General features: G+C 36.8%; 2 protein-coding genes across 3 annotated transcripts in view; one reads left to right on the top strand and one right to left on the bottom strand.

Annotated features, from left to right (window-relative positions):
• Positions 1–19,804, bottom strand: part of LOC136031983 (transmembrane GTPase Marf-like) — a 503,142-nt gene that overhangs the window by 59,770 nt on the left and 423,568 nt on the right. The window lies entirely within an intron of this gene.
• Positions 1–19,804, top strand: part of LOC136031982 (protein unc-119 homolog B-A-like) — a 50,035-nt gene that overhangs the window by 7,025 nt on the left and 23,206 nt on the right. For both annotated transcript variants that reach the window (XM_065712041.1, XM_065712042.1), the window contains exon 2: positions 16,087–16,167. In XM_065712041.1, coding sequence (XP_065568113.1) covers positions 16,087–16,167 — 81 coding nt within the window. The remainder of the gene's footprint in view (positions 1–16,086; positions 16,168–19,804) is intronic.

Here is a 19,804-nt window from a genome sequence, read left to right as displayed (position 1 = left end):
GCAACTCGAGCGGAAAGGAAGAATATAGCAAGGAGAAAGAAGAATCCTACAGATATTGATGTGAAAATTGTGCTTGCTATCTGAGTGTCAGCATTGCTTTTCCTTGTTGCATACTACTTCTGCTTTATAAACTTCATGATAAGCGTAAGGCTTTGAACATAGCTACGATGGAAATGGTGCTGGCTTAACGTATCTGATGGGTCATGTGGGAAATTAACGCCAGTCTCCTTCTCTTTACTATAAGCAGAGGGTAATTGGGTCGTTTTTGGAACTGCTTGGGCGTTTTGGCACAGAGACCATCTGGAAACACTGCTAAATAGTTTAGGTCCATCTCATAGTGTTAGCACTACTAACAGGAAGATGAGACCCAATGTCCAATCTAGTGAACAAAGTGTTAGTACCTACGAAAAAAATCACATATGGTATTCAAGTTGCGCTCTTTCAGCACATGCCATCTTATAGCTCATGTAGAGAACAGATTGGACAAGATAAATTCGTAATGCGCTGTACAACGGGTTGTACTTTAATTTCCAGTAAGTTAAAGTACAATAGTTCTGAAGACTTTTCCCTCAATTCAAAGAAAAGTAAAGAGTTACATTAAACCAAAGATGTGCAAAACTGTAATCAGTAATATATTGAGTTGAAAACTTCCACAAATCACCATCAATAAACAAATAAAATCCAAAACAAACAGAAATTACAATAAATAGCCAAGTCAAACTCAAAATGAGCTGAAACTAAAAGGAGTAGGACTGGTGCTCCCTGTACCATCGAAAGACCAGAACTAACAAAGATTAATAACTCCTGAATACAAGTGTTACCAATATACCTTTTTTTTTTTAAAGAAGAGAGTATGGAACCTTACGTTCTTGAAAAATTATTTACAGGGTCCTGTTTTTGGATGGATTCAATTTCTTCTGATTCCTTCTGGGAGACGCCAAGCTGCTAAACTGGATAAGAATATTCATGATGATGTTGGACGAAGGGAATATATATCTTTAAAGAACAGGAAGGGGAGACACTAAATTTATTTAGGAGCTTAAGAAGGGAAATAGACACATTAGCTCTATGGATGATATCTTTAAATGAATATCCCACTTTAAATTAGGAGAAATTGTGATGCCCAGTAATTTAAAGGAGGATACAGAAATTTCAGTAGGGATAGGATTTAGAAAACAGGACAAGTATTTAAAGAAAAATATTGCATTAATGCGGATATAGAGGTGTTTTCTCTCATGTCTATGTCCAAGGTATCATCTGCAACGTCAATGAGGATGCTCATAGGATTGGTTATTAAATTTTATACCATGTTTCCAACACATATTGGATTATTAATAAATTTCCATCTCTAAGGAATTTCCTTAGCAAGGCTGTTGATTGTAACTGAAAAACAGAAGGTGACCTAGAAGAGTACCTTGAGGTACAGGGAGGATTTTGGAATGATGATTCTGAAAGTTGACTACTTCCAATCTATGTGATAAAAAGAAGGCAACCAATTTCACCAGGAAAGAATTAATATTGAATTCAGTGACAAGTTTTCCAACTAAAGCATAGTGGTTTTCAAGGTCAAATGCTTTTTGAAGGTCAATGGGAATTAAATTTTAGCCTGGAATTAGGCTTTTCAAGAATTTTCCCAATGGAATCAATAATAAAAACAAGAGAATGGGAAATAGAAGTTGAATTGAGGTTCATGAATTGCCTCAGGTTAGTAAGAGGTAGTTTGAGCAGGGATATTTTACCTTGAACCCATGTGCTATTAGTCCTGTAAGCTTAAGACTATTTATAACGTATCCTCACTTATCTACCTTGATCAAAGATTTGATTTTGTTTTGATCAAAGCTTTAAATTCTAGTTAAAATGAGCTCTGACTAGCCATTTTGGCCCTCGAATACCTTATTTATAAATATTTTACCATATGCAAAAATGCAGCTATTCTGCAAAGGCCTGATGGCAAGGAGGAAAATTTTATATTTGGAAGTGGATACATGGAAATTTTGTACAAAGTGGAGGAACTAACTTATATACAAATTCTTGGTCCTCCTAACAGCCTTCTCGAAAAAATTCAAATTTGAAATAGAAATGAATTCCTTGAAAGTTCTGTGATTTAGATGATGTTCTTGATACTGATAATCAGTTGCCCATTGTGCAGGTTGCTGATGATCTGCCTCCCATGTTATCAAGATGAACAACGCAGGTCCCCAGAACAGGGTTTGTGCACAAGATAGAGTGCAACATTTAGTATGCTGCAAAGTATTATTCTATGCAAAGTTGTATGAAAAAAAAATCGGGAATCCTGACCATGTTCTACATAATGAGGAATATCTACTGATGCGTGAACTTTGCTCTCTATTACCAAATTTTTTACTACAGTCAAGGCTATTGAGAGAGGATTCTTTCCCACCCTAACTTTTGCTCTGCTCTGGCTGAGCCTCCTGAAAGGTCACCTTGAGGCCTGATAGTAGCTGTGTTTTGCATCTAAAAGAAAATGTGAAAGCTTCCCAAAATATTCGCTTCCCAAGGGATAATCTCATGGTGACAACTGTAATTTTGAACTTCGAAATGATCAACATAAAGGAAATGTAAGATCGTCTAAACCTCCCTGATGGTTCACTGACAAGAAGGGAATTTATGTTCAAAATGGTTAAGCCTCTAGTGCTGGTGGCTGACATAAGGTACTTCATCACAACTCCTGTGAACTGAATTTGTCCAATCAACACTCCACTTCAACTTGTGGTGAGCATTTTAGTGTAGTAGAAATTCTTTTGTAAAAAGAGGAGAGGGCCCTCAAAAGCTTGAAGAGGAGGCTGTAATCTCTGGTGCTGTCAGTAGATCAGCTACACCAATCAGTTGTATGAATATGGCTATTGGGTTTTCTCAGGAGAGCAGCAGCTCTAAATCTCATCAAGATCATACATGAAAAAAAATGAGGCTGCTCGATCAAATAACGTGTCAGAACGACAATGCTGAGCAGGATCAAAATGATGATGTGATTCGGCGTCAAGTAGATTTCGATCGGGGCTGGTCAGCCCGTGCTAAGAGATCAAAAGAACCTGCCCTAGTTGGTGCAATCAATACAAGCATTGCCCTTTTGCAAAGATATTTTACTCAAGCTGCCTTGGATTATAGCTTTGGCAAGAGAAGTTCTATCGTTGGCGGCAACAGGTGCTGCAGCAGAAAGGGTTTTCAGGGGTGCAGGGCTGATTGTTGCTCCTAAGCCCTAAGCTCTTTACTGCTAAGCTCTATGTTGGCCCCACACTGTGTAAACAAGCTTATTTTTATACATGATAACTACAAGCTTGTCAAAGCTTTAAAGGGAAGTGATAGAGTTTATATCTTGTTAAGTGTTTTGAATTTTTTATTCTGGCTCCTTAAACTCCCTGAAAATTGACAAATAGAAAATTTAAAACTTAATTCAAGTTTAACTCTGAAATTTAAAGCTAGAATTAAAAATTTAATAACATATAATGTTTTTCTTTATAAGATGTTGCCTCTTTGTATATAATACCTTTTCTTTACAAAGTATTGCCTCTTCTTCTAACACCTGGGAGCGAGCTGTTATTAAAGAACATGTTAAGTTTTCTTAAAATTGGCTATGCAAAAGCAAAAGAAAAAAAAAAAAAACAAGAGCTAAGAGCTCATATGGCACTTGTGACGAGATCGGAAGAGCCAAGAACTCGTATGGCATGAGCTCTAGCAAAATTACAAGAATCAATAGATTGATTTAAAAAGAAAACCAGAGGCTTAATGCTGGTCAGGATTTAAATTAATAGCTCCTAGACACGAGGTCCTTCTAAAAATCAAAAGTCATTAAGATCCGATCATCCACTCGTAAGTTAAAAATACCTCATTTTTTCTAATTTTTCCTCTCCCTTTAGCCCCCCCCCACATGGTCGAATCGGGAAAATGACTTTATCAAGTCAAATTGTGCAGGTCTCTGACACGCCTACAAATTTTCATCGTCCTAGCACGTCCAGAAGCACCAAACTCGCCAAAGCACTGGACCCCCCTAACTCCCCCAAAGAGAGCGGATTCAGTCCGGTTACGTCAATCACGTATCTACGAAATTTGCTTATTCTACCCACCAAGTTTCATCTCGATCTCTCCACTCTAAGCGTTTTCCAAGATTTCTGGTTTTTCCTCCAACTCCCCTCAATGTCACCAGATCTGGTCGGGATTTAAAATAAGAGCTTTGAGACATGAGCTCCTTCTAAATATCAAATTTCATTAAGATCCGGTCACCCGTTCTTAAGTTAAAAACACCTCAATTTTTCTAATTTTTCCAAATTACACCCCCTCACCCCAACTATGCCAAAGAGAGCGGATCCATTCCAATTACATTAATCGTGTATCTAGAGTTTTTGCTCATTCTTCCCATCAAGTTTCATCTCGACCTCTCCACTCCAAGCGTTTACCAAGATTTCCGGTTTCCAAGATTTCTATTTCCCTTTTCCAACCCCTTATGTCCCCGGATCCGGTTCAAATTGAAAACGTAATATCTGAGACGTAATATCTTTCTACATATCACGTTCCATTAAGATCCGATCACCCATTCGTAAAATAAAGATACCTTAATTTTCACGTTTTCCAAGATTTCCGGTTTCCCCCTCCAACTCCCCCCATTGCCATCGGATCTGGTCAAGATTTAAAACAAGAGCTCTGAAGCACAAGTTCCTTCTAAATAAAATTTCATTAAGATCTGATCACCCGTTCTTGAGTAACAAATACCTCATTTTTTCTAATTTTTCCGAATTACCCCTCCCCCCAAGTCCCGCAAAGAGAGTGGATTCGGTCCAGTTATGTTAATCACATATATTGAACTTGTGCTTACTCTTCCCACCAAGTTTCATCCTGATCTTTCCATTCTAAGCCTTTTCCATGATTTCCAGTCCCCCCTCCAACTCCCCCCACTGACATTGGATCCGGTCGAGATTTAAAATAAGAGATCCGAGTCACGAGGTTCTTCTAAATATGAAATTTCATTAAGATCCGATCACTCCTTCCTAAATTAAAAATACCTCCTTTTTCAGAAAGGACCAACTCCCCCAAAGAAAGCGGATCCTTCCCGGTTTTTATAATCACGTATCTAGGACTTGTGCGACTTTTTCCCACCAAGTCTTATCCCGATCCCTCTACTCTAAGCGTTTTCCAAGATTTTAGGTTTGCCCCTCCAACTCCCTCCAATGTCACCAGATCCAGTCGGGAATTAAAATAAGAGCTCTGAGACTCCATATCCTTCCAAATATCAAATTTCATTAAGATCCGATCGTCCGTTCGTAAGTTAAAAATACCTCATTGTCTCAAATTTTTCCGAATTAACCGTCCCCCACTCCTCCTCCTATATGGTTGATTCGGGGAAACGACTATTTCCAATTTAATCTGGTCTGGTTCCTGATACGCCTGCCAAATCTCATCGTCCTAGCTTATCTGGAAGTGCCTAAACTAGCAAAACCGGGACCGACAGACCGACATAATTTGCGGTCGCTATATGTCACTTGGTAAATACCAAGTGCCATAAAAACGAATATTTTAATCCTATTCGCTAAAGTAAAACTTCGGTCATTTGATATACTTACCTACCATGTTCAAGTACGTCCACAATTGCAGTGCCTTAATTGCTGAGATGGGAAGGAGAATAAATAAGCTCTTTCATTCTCAAAGGAGTTCGTTGAAACGTTTAATTTTAAACGTTTACTATATATTACTCTTAAGTGAGAGGATTCAATCTTGAAGCAATTAGAAATAATAGCATAGGGGTTGAGGGTAGAGTGGTCAAAGAAATGGAATTCAGATTGCAAGACCAGGAAATTCAGACATGAAGTAAGATATAATCTTCAGATTTTATTGGGATTTCATAAATTAGCCATGGATTTATGGTGCAAGTACATTTGTTTACTTCAAGCTTTAGAGCTTAAATTAAATTTTAAATTACCTATTTTATCTGATTAATTCAAATATTAGGCAGTTTAAGTTCTCGCTATGGATCATTTGGGTTAAAAAAATGTTTATGAGAAGTTAGGATTCATATCTCGTTCTTATTTTGCCCGAGGCTCGATCATGGTAACGAAGCTAAAAAGGAATTCCGGACTGAATTCTGATAAAAACTTATACCAATTTAGTTTTCAAAACTTTTTAAAAGTAGCCAAAACGATTCTAAAGGTAGAAGAAACGCAGAGGCATGTTTGATCCGGGGTGTCAAGCAGCTTAGAGTATTAACTTTTAACTTTCAGGGCCACTTCTGCTACTACGAATGCTCGTAACTACAACTACCAGCAACTTTGACTTTGCTTTTAACTGCGACTGTGGCTGTTTGTGACTGCAACTACTTGTGAAGGCTGCTTTAAATATTTGTGACTGCAATTGCTACTGCAACTAATTGTGACCATGACTACCTGCAACTCTACTTGCAACTGTGACTACTAGTGACTGTGATTACTTGCAACTACGATGACTTGCCACTGCAAACACTTGTGAATGCGACTACCTTTGACTGCAAATACTTGCAAGTTGTAACTACTTAATTATCTGATTTCGCAAATAAGTGCTTTCAGCAATCTCCTTTCAAAGCCCTTATCTATCGTTTTCAGCAACATTAATTTAAGTACACTCTTGCCTCCAAAAAAAATTTTCAAAGAAAAGTAAAGAGTGACATTAAGCCTAAGCCTAAGACGAGCAGAAATGCAGTCAAAAAGTAATTCAAGCATAAAATTAACACAAGTCACTATCGATAAATAAATGAAACCCAAAACCAATAGAAATTACAATAATAGTAATATCAAGCTTAAAACAAACAGAACTACTACAAACAGAACTACTACAAACAGAAGTAGTGATATCGCCCTCTATGCCCTTTAAAACCCAAAACATCATTAATACTTTACTAAAAATAAAATATTATTTCAAGTTGTGTGTTTTTACCGTATTTGTCATAACATTAACAAAAAGAAAGAAAATCACCATAATAAGCAAGATCGCTGGAAAGAATTAATGAAGTATAGATTGACAGTTTAATCTATATTGATATACATTTCTGCATGTCTCAGCAATTTTGGACTTCTTAATGTTACGAAAGTGAAACCGATTAAGTGATCTTTGTTTTCAATGTTGTTTTCAGTTTTACACTTGAATTACCACTTTTCTTTATTTCTGCTTGTGTTAGTCTTAATGTAGCTCTTTGCTTTTGTTTGAAAAACTTCTTGTTTGGAAAAAGTTTCGTTTTAATTACTTTCCATTCGTTTTGATTAACATACTTCATTTTTGGTTATTTAATGAAAGGCATATTTTTAAAACTTTTTATGGCACTTGGTCAAACAGTTCGTGGTAACGAACTGTAGTAAGGAGCGACCCGGCTCAATAGTAACCAAAACTCTAAAAAATGGAATTTTGATACCAATAGCTACATCAAAAGAATCGCATTTTAATGCTGGTTTTAAATATATAAGTTTCATCAAGTTTAGTCTTACCCATCAAAAGTTACGAGCCTGAGAAAATTTGCGTTATTTTAGAAAATAGGGGGAAACGCCCCCTAAAAGTCATAGAATCTTAACGAAAATCACACCATCAGATTCAGCGTATCAGAGAACCCTGCTGTAGAAGTTTCGAGCTCCTATCTACAAAAATGTGGAATTTTGCATTTTTTGCCAGAAGGCAGATCACGGATGCGTGTTTATTTGTTTTTTTTTTTTTTGTTTTTTTTTTTCCAGGGGTGATCGTATCGACCCAGTTGTCCTAGAATGTTGCAAGAGGGCTCTTTCTAACGGAAATGAAAAGTTCTAGTGCCCTTTTTAAGTGACCAAAAAATTGGAGGGCACCTAGGCCCCCTCCCACGCTAATTATTTTCCCAAAGTCAATGGATCAAAATTCTGAGATAGCCATTTTATTCAGCGTAGTCGAAAAACCTTATAACTATGTCTTTGGGGACGACTTACTCCCCCACAGTCCCCGTGGGAGGGGCAACAAGTTACAAACTTTGTCCTGTGCTTACATATAGTAATGGTTATTGGGAAGTATACAGGCGTTTTCAGGAGGATTTTTTTGGTTTGGGGGAGGGGTTGAGAAGAGGGGGATATGCTGGGGGAACTTTCCTTCGAGAATTTGTAATGGGAGAAGAAAATTTCCATGAAGGGAGAGCAGGATTTACTAGCATTATTTAAAAAAAAAAAAACAATTAAAAAATAAAAGTGAAAAAGCTTTTTCAGCTGGAAGTAAGGAACAGCAATAAAACTCAAAACAAACAGAAATTATTACCCATATGAGGGGCTTATAAATTAGAGCGAGGTATTAACCTCGCTCTTTACGCTAAATTATTTTCGGTAATTTCAACTACTTATTCTACGGCTTTTGTGATTCAGGGGGTCATTCTTAATGAATTGGGATAAAATTTAAGCTTTAGTGTAAAGAGCGAGGTACTGACGATGGGGCGAATCCCCTCATATATGTAATAAAAACATGAGAATACAAAAGTTCTTTACGTAAGCTAATTTATAAGTTACGTAAATCTTTTACCAATAAAAAGATTCGTAAAAAAATTAAAAGTTCTAGTTGCCTTTTTAATTAACCAAAAAATCGGGGGGCAACTAGGCTTCGTCCCCAGCTCTTTTTTCTCAAAATCATTCGATCAAAATTATGAGAAAGCCATTGAGCCAAAAAAAAAAAATGCAAATTTCGTTTTGATTATTCCTCTGCGGAGAGCCAAAATCAAAACATGCATTGATTCAAAAACGTTCAGAAATTAAATAAAAAAAACAAGTTTTTTCAACTGAAAGTAAGGAGTGACATCAAAACTTAAAACGCACAGAAATTACTTCGTATATGAAAGAGGCTGCTTCCTCATCAACGCCCCGCTCTTTACGCTAAAGTTTTTTACTGTTTTAGAAAGAAGAATTGAGAGAAAGAGTCAAACTTTAGCGTAAAGAGCGGGGCGTTGATGAGGAAGCAGCCTCTTTCATATACGAAGTAATTTCTGTGCGTTTTAAGTTTTGATGTCACTCCTTACTTTCAGTTGAAAAAACTTGTGTTTTTTTATTTAATATTAACCAAGTGACATATAGCGATGGCAAATTCTGTCGGTCTGTCCCGGTTATGCTACTTAATGCACTTCCGGGTAAGCTAGGACGATGAAATTTGGCGGGCGTATCAGGGACCGGACTAGATTAAGTTAGAAATAATCTTTTCCCCTATTTGACCATCTGGGCGGAGTGGGGGCTGGTTTATTTGGGAAAAATAGAAAAAAATGAAGTATTTCTAACTTACGAACGGGTGATGGGATCTTAATGCTTGGAAGGATATCGTGTCTCTGAGCTATCATTTTAAATCCTGATGAGATCCGGTGATATTGGGGGAGTTGGAGGGGGAACCTAAAATCTTGGAAAACGCCTAGAGTGGAGGGATCGGGATGAAACTTGGTGGGGAAAATAAGCAGAAGTCCTAGATACACGATTGGCATAATCGGAACGGGTCCGCCTTATTTGGGGGAGTTCGGAGGGGGGAGGGTTAATTCTGAAAAATTAGAAAAAAATGAGGTATTTTTAACTTACGAAGCGGTGATCGGATCTCAGTGAAATTCGGTATTTAGAAGGATATCGTGTCTCAAAGCTCTTATTTTAAATCCCGACCAGATCAGGCGACATTGGGGGGGAGTTTGGGGGGCCTAAAATCTTGGAAAACGCTTAGAGTGGAGGGATCGGGATGAAACTTGGTGGGAAAAAAAGCAGAAGTCCTAGATACATGATTGACATAATCGGAACGGATCCACTCTATTTGGGGGAGTTGGGGGTGGGGGATGGTTAATTCTGAAAAATTTGAAAAAATGACATATTTTTCAAACAGTTCGTGGTAACGAACTGTAGTAAGGAGCGACCCGGCTCAATAGAAACCGAAACTCTAAAAAATGGAATTTTGATAACAATAGTTACCTCAAAGAATCGCATTTTAATGCTGATTTTAAATATATAAGTTTCATCAAGATCAGTTATACCCATCAAAAGTTACGAGCCTGAGAAAATTTGCCTCATTTTAGAAAATATGGGAGAAACACCCCCTAAAAGTTCTACAATCTTAACGAAAATCACACCATCAGATTCAGCGTATCAGAGAACCTTATTGTAGAAGTTTCAAGCTCCTATCTACAAAAATCTGGAATTTCACATTTTTTGCCAGAAGACAGATGCGTGTTTATTTGTTTTTTTTGTTGTTGTTTTTTTCCCCAGGAGTGGTTGTATCAACCCAGTGGTCCTAGAATGTCGCAAGACGGATCATTCTAGCGGAAATTAAAAGTTCTAGTGCCCTTTTTAAGTGATCAAAAAATTGGAGGGCACCTACTCCCCCTCCCACGTTCATTTTTTCCCAAAAGTCACCGGATCAAAATTCTGAGATATCCATTATATTCATCATAGTCGAAAAACCTAATAACTATGTCTATAGGGACGACTTACTCCCCCGCAGTCCCAGTGGGAGGGGGTGCAAGTTACAAACTTTGACCTGTGTTTACATATAGTAATGGTTACTGGGAAGTGTACAGGCGTTTTCAGGGGGATTTTTTTGTTTAGGGGGGAGATTTGAGGGGGGGGGGTACGTGGGAGGATATTTCCATAGAGAAACTTCTCGTGGGGGAAGAGAATTTCAATGAAGGGGGTGCAGGATTTTCTAGCATTATTTGAAAAAGCAATGAAAAAATTAAATATGAAAAGTTTTTTCTAGTGAAAGTAAGGAGCAGCATTAAAACTTAAAACGAACAAAAACTATTACGCACATGAGGGGTTTACCTCCTTGTTATACCTCACTCTTTACGCTAACGTATTTTTAGTAATTTCAACTATTTATTCTACGGCCTTTGTGATTCAGAGGTCATTCTTAAGGAATTGGGACAAAATCTAAGCTTTAGTTTAAAGAGCGAGGTATCGACGAGGGTTGAACACCCTCATATACGCAATAAAAACATACGAATATAGAAGTTCGTTGCGTAAGTTAATTCGTAAGTTACATAGATTCTTTACCAATGAAAACGTTTGTAAAAAATTAAAAGTTCTAGTTGCTTTTTTAAGTAATCAAAAACTTGAAGGGCAACTAGGCCTCCTCCCTCGCTTTTTTTTCTCAAAATCTTCCGATTAATTGCAATTAATGAATATGCAAATTTCGTTTTAATTATTTATGTGCGGAGAGCCAAGATCAAAACATGCATTAATTCAAAAACGCCCAGAAATTAAATAAAAAAACAAGTTTTTTAAATGAAAGTAAGGAGAAACGTGGAAAATTAAAACAAACAGAAATTGCTCCGTATATGAAAGGGGCTTTCCTCCTCAAGTCTAAGATACGAAACTGAAATTACTGGACTGGATCCGCTCTCCTTGGTGGAGTTAGGGGGGGGGGGAATTATTCAGAAAAATAGAAAAAAATGAGGTATTTGTAACTTACAAACGGGTGATCAGATTTTAATGAAATTTGATATTTAGAAGGAACTCATGTCTAAGAGCTTTTATTTCAAATCCCGACCAGATCTGTTGACATTGGGGAGACTTGGCGGGGGAAATCAAAAATCTTGGAAAACGCTTAGAGTGGAGGAATCGGGATAAAGCTTGTTGGGTAGAATAAGCAAATGTTGTAGATACGTGATTGACATAACCGTACTGGATTTGCTCTCTTTGGGGGATTTAGCGGTGGGGCTCAGTGCTTTGGCGAGTTTGGTGCTTCTGGATGTGCTAGGACGATGAAAATTGGTAGGCGTGTCAGGAAGCTGAACAAATGACTTGATAAAGTCGTTTTCCCTGATTCGACCATCTGGGGGGCTGAAGGGAGAGGAAAAATTAGAAAAAATGAGGTATACTTATCTTACGAGTGGGTGATCGGATCTTAATGAAATTTAATATTTGGAAGGATATCGTGTCTAAGAACTATCCTTTTAAATCCTTACCAGATCTGGTGACATTGGGGGGAGTTGGAGGGGAGAACCTAAAATCTTGGAAAACGCTTAGAGTGGAGGGATTGGGATGACACTTGGCGGGAAAAATAAGCAGAAGTCCTAGATACATGATTGACATAATCGGAACGGATCCGCTCTATTTCGGGGAGTTGGGGGGAGGGTTAATTCTTAAAAATTAGAAAAAATAAGGTATTTTTAACTTACGAAGCGGTGATCGGATCTCAATGAAATTTAGTATTTAGAAGAATATCGTGTCTCAAAGCACTTATTTTAAATCCCCACCAGATTTGGTGTCATTGGGGGGAGTTTGGAGGGGGACCTAAAATCTCGGAAAACGCTTAGAGTGGAGGGATCGGGATGAAACTCGGTGGGAAAAATAATCAGAAGTCCTAGATACATGATTGAAATAATCGGAACGTATCCGCTCTATTTGGGGGAGTTGGGGGGGGGAGGGTTAATTCCGAAAAATAAAAAAAGACGTATTTTTAACTTACGAAGGAGTGATCAGATCTTCATGAAACTTCATATTTAGAAGGACCTCGTAACTCAGGTCTCTTATTTTAAATCCCAACCGGATCCAGTGTCATTGTGGGGGGCAGTTGGGGGGAGGGCACCGGAAATCTTAGAAAATACTTAAAGCGGAGATGTCAGGATTAAACTCGGTGGGAAGAATAAAAACAAGTCCAAGATACGGAACTGACATAATTTGACTGAATCCGCTCTCTTTGGTGGAGTTAGGGGGGGGGAATTATTCGGAAAATTAGAAAAAATGAGGTATTTGTAACTTAAGAACGAGTAATCAGATCTTAATGAAATTTGATATTTAGAAGGATCTTGTGCTTTAGAGCTCTTATTTTAAATTCCAACCAGATCCCCTGAAATTGGGGGGGGGGGGGGTTGGAGGGGGAAACCGGAATTCTTGGAAAACGTGAAAATGGGGGTATCTTTATCTTACGAATAGGTGATCGGATCTTAATGAAACTTGATATATAGAAGGATCTTATTTCTCAGATGCTCCATTTTTGACTCGAATTGGATTCGGGGCCATAGGGATTTGGACGGGGGAAACAGAAATCTTGGAAAATGTTTAGAGTGGAGAGATCGGGATGAAACTTGATAGGAAGAACAAGCACAAGTTCTAGATGCGTGATTGACATAATTGGAACGGATCCGTTCTCTTTGTAGGAGCTGGGGGGTGTTAATTTGGAAAAATTATAAAAATTGAGGTATTTTTAACTTAAGAACGGGTAACCGGATCTTAATTAAATTTGATATTTAGAAGAAACTCATGTCTCAGAGTGCTTGTTTCAAATTCCGACCAGATCTGTTGACATTGGGGAGAATTGGAGGGGGAAATCGGAAAGCTTAGAAAACGCTTAAAATGGAGGAATCGGGATGAAGCTTGGTGGGTAGAGTAAGCAAATGTCATAGATACGTGATTGGTGTTACCGTACAGGATTCACTCTCTTTGGGGGAGATAGGAGTGGGGTTCAGTGCTATGGCGAGTTTGGTGCTTCTGGATGTGCTAGGACGATAAAAATTGGTAGGCGTGTCAGGGAGCTGAATAAATTGACTTGATAAAGTCGTTTTCCCTGATTGAACCATCTGGGGGGCTGAAGGAAGAGGAAAAATTAGAAAAAATAAGGTATTTATAACTTACGAGTGGGTGATTGGATCTTAATGAATTTTTATATTTAGAAGGACCTCGTGACTCAGAGCTCTTATTTTAAATCCCGACCGGCATAAAGCCTCTGATTTTTCTTTTAAATCAATCTATTGATTCTTAGAATTTTGCTAGAGCTCATACCATATGAGTTATTGGCTCTTCCAACCTCGTCACAAGTGCCATATGAGCTTTTAGCTCTTGTTTGGTTTTTCTCCTTAAGAATCGTGATTTCGGCTTGCTATTTATATTTTGGACAAACATTTGTAACAAATCTCCATAATAGGCCCCGCTCTTTACGCTAAAGTTTTTTACTGTTTTAAAAAGCAGTTTTACTGTTTTGAGTTGAGAAAAAGAGTCAAACGTTAGCGTAAAGAGCGGGTCGTTGATGAGGAAGCAGCCCCTTTCATATACGAAGTAATTTCTGTTCGTTCCAAGTTTTAATGCCGCTCCTTACTTTCAGCTATAAAAACTTGTTTTTTTATTCAATTCAAACTAAAACAAATAGAAACTACCTCAAAGTGAAGCAGGTGTAACGCACCTATACAATCTAAAAGGCAGAAAGTAATTTGTGAAGTACTATTTGACTTCATTTTTGCTCGTCTTAGGCTTAATGGAGCTCTTTACTTTTCTTTGAAAAATTTCTTATGTAGAAAATTTAGAAAAAAATTAATTTCTATGTAATGAACATGTTTTTTATTGGCTAATAAAATGAATATTTGTAAAGCTTTTTAGGTTTCTCTCCTTAATTATCAAGATTTTGGCTTGTTTTTTCATATTTTGCAGTAAATTTTGAATGAAGTTTTACTATAGAACTTCGGATGGTTGGGTATGTGGAATATTGTCCCAAAAAACGGATAGAAAATCTGCATCATCTTTGGGCTTCTAAAAGGTGAAGCCATTCTGCCCATCGTCTTGTTATTATCTTGAGAATAGGCAAATATTAATCAACAATCCCCCTAAACATGACCGAAAGTTTCAACTGAATTCCCCTAGCCATTCCTGAGATATTGTAGATTCACCCATTTGACAACCTTGGATGCATATAATGTGTTATTTTAATCTTTCTGATTAGTTTAATAACCTGCTCAGTATGCACTGAAAGTTTTGACTTATTACCCTAAGCCATTCCTGGGATATTGCTGATATCCCGTTTTGACAACCTGCATGCCCTTGGTTTAGTTGAGCAAAGCCTTGAGGATCATTTCTTCCCCAGAGGTATAATTATTGGACCTGTCAACTATTTTGAACAAAAGTGCTATCCCATAAATTTGATTGGATGTCTTTGCGGAAGGGCAGAAAAAGGGAGCATGCAAGGAGGACTGATTCTCCTTCAATTACTCATGACTCTTAAACATGGCATTAAACCTGTCAAGTTTCAGTAGAACGAGCCTGTTCTGAAGTTTCTATGACAACTTCTTCAAAACAAGACCTGAAAAAAATAATATCACATTGCAATCTTATCATTGTAATAGTAGACAGAGTCGTGATAGTAGTGGTAGTGGTTGTCGTAATATTAGTAGTAACAGTCGTAGTAGTAGCAGCAGTTATAATAGTATTCGTAGCAGTAGTAATCACAGTAGTAGGAATCTTAGTCGTAGGAGTAGAGCTTCAAGGGGTTGTAGCGTGTTTGTAGTAGTCATAGTAGTTATATTCATTGCAGTAGTTATTGTAGTAGTCGTAATAACAGCAATCATAGTAGTAGGAGCTGTGCTTGTTGTTTTGTTGCTTGTTTTGCTTTTGAATGACATGAATCAGTGCTGATGTTTTCTTCAGAACAAGTACTTTGACTGATTCAGCGGCATCGGCAAATTCTTTTTTTTTTCAGAACAAGCTGCTCCCAGTGATGCTTGGAAAATGTCCTGAACAAAATCAATGGCACGAAACCCCTTCTCTTCTATTATTTTGTTTAAAAATTCACCTGCCGTTTTCATAAGAGCATCACTGATTTCTTTTTTCAATAAACACGTTTGATTTATTTCTTCTTAACCCTCTTTCTTTCTTTCTGCGAAACAAGTGACTCTAGCTCTGCCATCTTCTGCTTCCTTTAAGCTATCTCCTTAACTGGAAGTTTTGCAGCTTTATTGTCAGATTCAAGCTTTTCTCTTTTGGGTTCTTCCTGCATTTGTTCCATAATATGTAGCTCATATCCAATTTTTGCTGGTCTGCAAGACAAAGCACCTTTTTTATGACCTATACAATCTCTACCTTCTTTTTGTAGGAGCATAGTGACAACAAAAAGCTTTAGACAACAAAGCTTCGGACAACAAAAGCTTTAGTATTCAGAGTCTACAGTCTAGATAGAAGTGTGTGCAATCTTTTCGATTCAAAGCTTAGCATGTAAATCAATGGCTCATGTCATCAAAACATTATGGTGTATGGAGCAAAAGTAGCTACAGAGCTTAGCTGGCTTTTCCCACCAACTGACAATTATATTGTGTTTTTTTTTATATCAGACACTTAGTGCTCTTCTTCTAATTCACAAGTCCATTATTTCTTTTTTTAGTAGATGATAAAAAAGGAGACTTAGAGAGGACTGAATCTTCAATTCGACCCGAACTTCTGCTGAGCATGCCCGATATAGCGGATAGTGAGTATATTTTTTTTCTTCGTTCCAAGACTTTTTCAATAGGTCCAAAGATTTCCTTAAGCAGGAAAAAAACAATGACTTCCCAAAATGGCCCTGATGAATTCTAACGGAAAAGCTAAAATAATATAATTACTTTATCTATCAAAACTATATCCAATGGCTGAATTGGTTTCAAAATATTTTCCTTGGCCCAGATTAAGGATTATGTTTGTGTTTGTAAACTATTTTGCATGTTTTTGTGTGATTTATAATAGATGCTCCAAGTAGTATAAGGTTTAACTTTTGTGCTTTTAGAAGATTGCTCGAAAAGTAAATTATGCAGTGAAATCTTTGGAGCCATGTTTTCTTTCTTGTGTATCTTTTTGGCATATAATTTAGGCAAGACTAAACGATCAGACGTTTTTTTGTCTTTAAAAAAATGTTGTTGACAAATGTTTCCTTGCTCGTCCCTCCCCCTCCCAGGAAAAACAACTTTCAAATGGTAGTGATACCCTCAAAGTTGCATGAATAAATGCACTTATAAGAGTACCCCCCCCCCCCCCCCCAAAAAAAAAACAACAACAAAAAAACAAAAGAACTTACAGATTTTAATTGTTTGCTGTCATCAGTCTCCTTGATTTTTTGTCGTATACTTTGATAATGTACCGGAAGCACCGCACAGCAATAAAATCTCTCCCCTTTACAAATTCTTTTGTCCATTTAAGTTTTTTTTAACTATAAATTTCCTTGGCTGTGTATCAATGGAATTTATGGGTTTACGATATTTGGTCTTGAAAGTAAAACATGGAAAATTCTTTTGTATGTTAATTGTTGTAATTGTGGAGCATGAGGAATTTTAGAGCATGTTCTATTCTACTAAGTTAGTTTTAGAATGTGCTTTAGCTCAATCGTGTTCTTGGATTGTGATATTTACCCAGTGGTTTTTAGAAAGAAAGTGAAAGAAAGAGTGACTTAGGAATATTTTGAAAAAGGAAATATATTGATAGATATAATAACGAAATAATACTGTCGACAATTGTTTTATCTTCTTTTTTTATAAGAGTGTGTGTAGTTGATGTTGTTCCAGTTCTTGAAGCAAGGGTACAGGGTACTTGTGTAATCTCATCCCTTCCAAAACCATTCCATTCAAAGGGATTGTTAATGGATGGTCTTTATTATCGCAGCTTTATTCACTATTGGCATTTTGTCGTATTTTGAATGCTCGAGATTTTTTGAACATTAACAAGGAAACGTATTAGCCCTATAACAGCCTTGCATTGACGCTATTATGGTACTATGTCTAGATTAGTTTTCGAGGACGGTTTGAATTCCCTTATTTCATTTCAATTCCTTATGAATAGTGTACTGGTGAATCCTTGCGCAAAATCACGAGGAAAGTATTTAAAACCAAGGAATGTTAAGACCCATTATCTAGGCTATTCTATTTTGTGGTTCTTGTGAACTAGCCCGGCGGGATCATCTTGAAGAAAGGGATTTCCATCCAGAAAGTGATAAAAATGAAGGGTTGTTCAGGGATGTTAGCAGCTGGTTTTTATCAAATCAGGAGTTAAACAGGTTTGTGTTGTATCCCTCTTTGTGTTGATCATTTTGATGGACTATGTCTTAAGGAGCACTTTGTCTTAAGAAGACAATGGGAGACCACGGAATCAAATGGGGAGGGAAAACTCTCCTGGATTTAGATTGTGCTGAGGATTTAAGCATCCTAGATACAAGTGTGAGCAAAACGAATGAACTTTTAGAGGTTTTGTGAGTTCAGGATGCTAAAATAGGTTTGAAAATTAATGTTAAGAAGACTAAGTCACTAAGGCTAGGAATAAGTGAAGATGAAAAGGTGATGTTGCGTAACGAAAAGATTTTTCAGGTGGGCAGCTTCGCTTACTTTGGTAGCATTATTAGTAAAGACGGTGGGAGCAGTGAAGACGTTAAAAGTAGAAATATTATTAACATTTTAATGAATAAATATCAGCATATATATATTAAACTGATACTGCACATTCATATGTACTTTTTCAGTAGAAGTGCAAATTATGTTCTGGCCTTGGGAAAGCATAGGGGTTTTGAGCCCTGCTCGTGTTAATATCTGTTCGTTTTTGGGTTTCATTTATTTGTCGATGCTGATTTGTGGTAGTTTTACGTAGATTTTATGATTTTATTTTTGTTCATTTTTGGTTTAATGGAGTTCTTTGCTTTTCTGTGAAAAACTTATTTTGTGGAAAAAGTTTTTTTTTTTATTAATCTTAAGGTAAGACACCATGATTGGCCATTCTCCAGTGAGGAATGGTTGGAATCTTCGATTCCACTGAATACTCTTTGTCTGTCAAACCCCACAAAGAATGTAACAACATGAATAACTGTTGAATAATCAACTGCAAGGTGACAAACTGGTAGACAGGCGCTGTCATGTTTAACTATTTTTTAGAACAGGAAAGACTTCACATTTTTGACCATAGTGTGAATGGAAGAATTATCCTCAATCAATTTGAAAGATGTCCTTGGTTTTAAACTTAAAATAATTAAAGCTAAAAATTTCAGTGGTTAGAATTATTCAATTAATGATGACCGTGCACCGAGTTCTCCTCAGACAGCTGTATATTTATTTATGCATCATTCGTAGAAGCTTCCAGAGCTCTGGTGATGGTAATTTCCTCACTTTATTAATTGTAGAAGTAAAAACCATAGAGAACAACGTCCACCATAGCAATATTCCAGATATGTTCCCGTAAACGCTTCATATCTGGATTAGTAGTAAAATAAGAATTACATTTGTCTGTCCCGATATTACCTTTATGTTTCTGCTATGAGTCTATAACAATTTGGACAGAGACTTGGGTTATTACAACGGGCATATTTCATTGTCTGCTTATGATCTTGGAAGTTTCTTTGCCGGGCTGTATTACTACTATGAACAATTTTAACCACAATAACCCTTGTCCAGAAGTGTCCATTTCTAGATGTGTCCCTAACGGAGATTATTTCATAGATTTATCATTTACATTTTTGATTTAAGTGTAGTGGTCAAGAAGTCTTTAAGTGAAGCCCCCTCGCCTGTGGGAAGTCTGTTTTATGAATATTGCCTATTACACAGTTTGTTTAAAACAAATTAGTATCTACATGAATATATTACACTAATTCATGAAATTATGAAATATTAATTAAATGAAATATTATGAATTATGAAATTATGAAATATTAATCATGAAATACTAATTATGAAAATGAAATTACACTAGTAAGCATTAGTAATAATTTTTCGAAATACGCAAGTTATGTTCAATTTATCCTAATTAATCCAAAGTAATATAAGGAATTAAGTCACAGCAATCAAAGTCATATTGCTACTGGTTATAGTAGCTATACTGATTCTTTATTTATTAATGGCTAAATCCCTTCAAAACTCGAATTGACCTTTGTAAGGTGTAATAGTGTCGTAGGATCATGGACCACCATGGACCCCCACATGATTTTGATTTCCTTTAACTTTCTAGTCTTGTTGGCAAAGTGAATGGAATTCCTTTATATAATTTATCCTTTGATAAATCCCATATAAACCTATAGTAATTGAAAATGCAATCCATTGATCATGATTCATAGCTATTTCAAAATGTTATAACGAGTTCCATGTTTTGAAAGACTCATG

Source organism: Artemia franciscana, chromosome 10 (genome assembly GCF_032884065.1).
Source record: "Artemia franciscana chromosome 10, ASM3288406v1, whole genome shotgun sequence".
NCBI classification, from domain to species: domain Eukaryota; kingdom Metazoa; phylum Arthropoda; class Branchiopoda; order Anostraca; family Artemiidae; genus Artemia; species Artemia franciscana.
The sequence above is the reverse complement of the archived record's forward strand: the minus strand, read 5'-3'. Positions and strand labels throughout refer to the sequence as shown.